Source organism: Engraulis encrasicolus, chromosome 2 (assembly GCF_034702125.1).
Source record: "Engraulis encrasicolus isolate BLACKSEA-1 chromosome 2, IST_EnEncr_1.0, whole genome shotgun sequence".
Lineage (NCBI taxonomy): Eukaryota > Metazoa > Chordata > Actinopteri > Clupeiformes > Engraulidae > Engraulis > Engraulis encrasicolus.
Window position 1 is genome coordinate 1,587,501 of NC_085858.1, and position 5,000 is coordinate 1,592,500.

Genomic DNA, 5,000 nt, shown 5'->3' on the forward strand with positions numbered 1-5,000 from the left:
AATTACTACACAACACACACACCTCACACACATCTTGATTAGTACTGCCTGTTTCATTCCCACACATCCATGTATAGCTATTTACAGAAAATCCTGTTTGATTGAGCCAAAAAAAGACATTCCACACGTATTGTTAAGTAAAGTAAAGTAGAGTAGAGTAAAGTAGAGTACAGTGGAGGAAACTTTATTATTCCCCAAATGGAAAATAAAGGTACCTTGCTGCCGTGCACGGCGACGCACCAACAATGTAAAGTAAAGTAATGTATGTTTCATATGATCAAAAAAACAGCCCAGACATTTTTGGCATATACCAGCCCCTCACAGCCCCCCTGCTTTTCTATGATATTATAATAGGGTCAGTCCGGTATGTATATTAAAGAGGGACCGATGGGCCATCCATCTAAATGGTGGGCCGGTCTCTACGGGGGAAAACAACAGCATCCATCTGCCCTTGATGGCTGTTGGCCCACTGGGAAAATGCCCTGTATGCCAGATGACCAGTCCAGCCCTGGTAATAATGGGAGTCTACGCATCATCCCTCATCTTGCAGGTGCATCACAGTGGGACGAACATCACTGGAAAGGAGAGGCTGGAGCACACGGCAGCTTAGTTTTTAAAGACTTTTATTTTATTGATTTATTTATTTTTGGTCTCTTTTGACTTTATTTGATAGGACAGTGTGAGAGGTGGACAGGAAGCGAATTGGGAGAGAGATGGGGAGGGGTCGGCAAAGGACCCGGGCCGGGAATCAAACCCGGGTCAGCCGCATGGGAGGGGAGTGCCCTGCCGGTTGGCCATGGCAGGGCCTAGCTTTTCACGACTTTATTATATGTCGGGTGTGTGCACATAATAAAGTCTTGAAAAACTAATCTGCAGTGTGCTCCAGCCTCTCCTTTCCAGCCCTGGTAATGTCTATAACGTGGTTGTCTTTACCTGACAAAGACTTTGTTCCACACGTCTTTGCTGAGGCGAATGTCCTCCTTGATCTCAGCTATCAGTTTGGACAGGGCGTTCACCAGCTCAGACAGGTCCTGGAAGCACAGTAATATATATATATATACTGTACACATAACAGTGCATATGGTGTCGTTAAGACAGAGCACTAACCAGCTCACACAGGTCCTGGAGTCCTGGTACCACAGTTAAGAGCATATTTGTGATGTAGTTTCTACAGACTGCTTACACATGCACGCACGCACGCACGGGCACACACACACACACACACACACACACACACACACAGACACACTCACACACACACACACACACACACACACACACACACACACACACACACACACACACACACACACACACACACTCATTGAGGCTGACTGAGAGTACTCACTTTGGTCATGGGCTGGTGGAGGCCCTTCTTGATGTTAAACCACTCCTCAGTACCTGTCTGTAAGACACGCACACAGACACACACATACACACACGAACACACACACACGCACGTACACACACGCAAACACACACACATTAATTTGCTTATTAATTAATTGGTGGACTGATGGATAGAATCATAAATTGAGATGTATGGATGTCCTTACAACATCTCACACCTACAACTGCAGTGTGTGTGTGTGTGTGTGTGTGTGTGTGTGTGTGTGTGTGTGTGTGTGTGTGTGTGTGTGTGTGTGTGTGTGTGTGTGTGTGTGTGTGTGTGTGTGTGTGTGTGTGTGTGTGTGTGTGTGTGTGTGTGTGTGTGCGCGAGCGTGTGTGTATGCGTGTGTTGATGTTCTTACTTTAACAAAATCTGTGACCTCCACCTGCAGGTCAAACTGAGCTGGGTTGAGCATCTGGAACGCTCTAGTCTTGCAGATCTGGACCATCACCCTAATACACACACACACACACACACAGACACAGACACATACACACACACACACACACACACACACACACACACACACACACACACACACACACACACACACACACACACACACACACACACACACACACACACAATTAGACCATCACCCTAATACAGAGGCACACACACACACACACACACACACACACACACACACACACACACACACACACACACACACACACACACACACACACACACACACACACACACGATTAGACCATCCTCCAAATACAGAGACACACACACACACACACACACACACACACACACACACACACACACACACACACACACACACACACACACACACACACACACACACACACACACACACACACACACACACACTCACACACGATTAGACCATCCTCCTAATACAGAGGCACACACAACACACACTATCAAGAGAGACCATCACCCTATACACACATAGAGCATCACCCTCACACAGAAACACACAGCACACACACCACCAAGACCATCACCCTCATATAGAGGCACAAACAACACCCACTATCAGAATCGTCCCATCACCCTATAATACAGAGGTACACAGAACACACACACTTAGAACACAGAACACACACACGGTTAGAACACAGAACACACACATGATTAGAACACAGAACACACACACGATTAGAACACAGAACACACACACGGTTAGAACACAGAACACACACATGATTAGAACACAGAACACACACACGATTAGAACACAGAATGCACCACTATCAGAACCATCCATTGATTGTATATCAGATGGATGGTTCATTAGCACCATCACAACATATTTCGTCTTCCGTGCCATCGTGGGAGGGGTGGGGCATGACTTGAACTGGGTGTTTTCTGATTGGGGGCAGAGTCGTCCTATCAGCGCTTACCCTCAGCGTTTCTAAGAGACACACTTGCATAAATTACAGTTGGAGCCAGGGTCTCACACGCTTCAAGACAGTTGAATTGAAAAGAATGCCTGCTTGTTCTCCATTCTATTCTATACTTCCAATGGAACCACTCAATCACTCTGAAGCTAAATTCACACACATCGCTACTAGTTACTCGCTCAGCGGGAGCAGTCAATAGAATGTTTATGTGTTCCACCCAAGCAAGGTCTGGATAGGCAAGGAGAGTATGAGTGATGCGATGTGGGGCAGATTCTGAAATAAAATATTTTAACTTCGAGCGAGGCGAATGAGCGAGTAACCAATTGGAATGCACAGTTTGAATTATTGACAGTTAACACTAATTGACAAGACTCTCAATACTCTCTCAAATATCTTTCTTTCTCTCTCTTTCTCTGTATCTCTCTGTATCTCTTTCTCTCTCTCTCTCACACACACACACATACACACGCACACACACACACACACACACACACACACACACACACACACACACACACACACACACACACACACACACACACACACACACACACACACACACACACACACACACACACACACACACACACACACACACACACACACACACACACACACACACACACACACACACACACACACACACACACTCCTGTGCGTGTGTTTACCTGAGCAGTGTGTGTAGTCGTGAGGTGCTGGCTGGTTTGGGGAGGAAGATGTCCCTGTATTTGGCCACCAGACACAGGCCATACTGCAGGAAGCCATGCAGGGAATCCCCCAACTCCTGCTTCTGTGGACAAGAGAGACATGAACAAGACATAATTGAGACGTGACACATGAGAGAGGTATTATACATGGGTTCACCGTGTTTGTACTTTCCTTGGGTTTCAGTAAACGCACACCATTTGAGGTGCATACGGCAGACAATTAGACTCAACTTGAAAAAGGATGGTCGTCGCACACTCAGAACTTCATGCAGTTACATTTAAAAAGGCCAATGTTTCGGCTTACGCCTTCATCAGGGTCATCTTGACCATGTTTATAAACACAATGTTGTGAGGAGGGGCAAGACACTGGCAGCCAACCACGTGAGCTCATTTTTTGACCGACAGCGGTTTCCAACAATCAGAGGTTGAGTTGTGCGCAGCTAGTGTCGCACAGCCAGGAGAAAAAAAAATGTAGAACCCATGTGACAGACACAAGCCTGATGGAGACAAAAGTGAGACATGAATGAGACGTGAATGAGACATTATGATAGACAAACAGGCCACACTGCAGAAAACCATGTAGAAAGTCCCTCAACTGCTTCTGTGGAGACATAGATGAGACATGATGGAGACATAATAGAGACATCATCATCATCATATTTCACTTAGCTGACGCTTTCATTTATTCAATTCAACAACTGTTATTTTTTCAGGGTATAGGTTACAGTCCCTGGAGTTTAGGGGTTTAGTGGGGTTAGGTGCCTTGCTCAAGGGCACTTCAGCCATGGATGGAGATTTAGGGAGAGGTCAGGGGGGATTCGAACCGGCAACCCCTAGATTGAAAGACCAACTCTCTAACCACTAGGCCACGGCTGCCCACATGAATGAGACATTATGATAAAGACACAGGCCACACTGCAGGAAGCCATGCAGAGTCCCCCAACTCCTGTTTCTATGGAGACATAGATGAGATTATAGAGAGACATGAACACGACATCAAACAGAGATGATAGCGACATGAGTGAGACAAGACATGAGACATTATGCTGAAGGCCATAATGCAGAAAGCAGTGCGGAGAATCCCCCAACTCCTGTTTCTGCGGAGACACAAGTGATAGATAGGCATGATAGAGACATGATACACGCGTGTAGGCAGGGGAGAAGGGTGTGCATGCGTGCATGCATGCGTGTGCGTGCGTGTGTGTGCGTGCGTGCGTGCGTGTGTGTGTGTGTGTGTGTGTGTGTGTGTGTGCGTGCGTGCGTGCGTGCGTGCGTGTGTGTGTGTGTGTGTGTGTGCGCGTGTGTGTGCGCGCGTGTGTGTGTGTGTGTGTGTGTGTTTACCTGCTGATAAGGCAGCTCCTGCTGGTCCCAGTGGTATTCAATACTAGTCAGCTGTTGGAACAGCAGTGTGGAGTCCACCTCCAAACTCTGGTACAGCTTACTGTAGGCCACCCACTTCCTACATGAGCGCACACACACACACACACACACACACACACACACACACACACACACACACACACA

General features: G+C 46.9%; 1 protein-coding gene across 1 annotated transcript in view; it reads right to left on the bottom strand.

Moving 5' to 3' along the window:
• The window catches only part of unc13d (unc-13 homolog D (C. elegans)), a 37,901-nt gene that overhangs the window by 15,868 nt on the left and 17,033 nt on the right, over nt 1-5,000 (bottom strand). The window contains exons 15-19 of the mRNA XM_063219517.1: nt 4,818-4,935; nt 3,438-3,559; nt 1,752-1,842; nt 1,349-1,405; nt 934-1,031 (exon numbers count right to left, since the gene is read on the bottom strand). Coding sequence (XP_063075587.1) covers nt 934-1,031; nt 1,349-1,405; nt 1,752-1,842; nt 3,438-3,559; nt 4,818-4,935 — 486 coding nt within the window. The remainder of the gene's footprint in view (nt 1-933; nt 1,032-1,348; nt 1,406-1,751; nt 1,843-3,437; nt 3,560-4,817; nt 4,936-5,000) is intronic.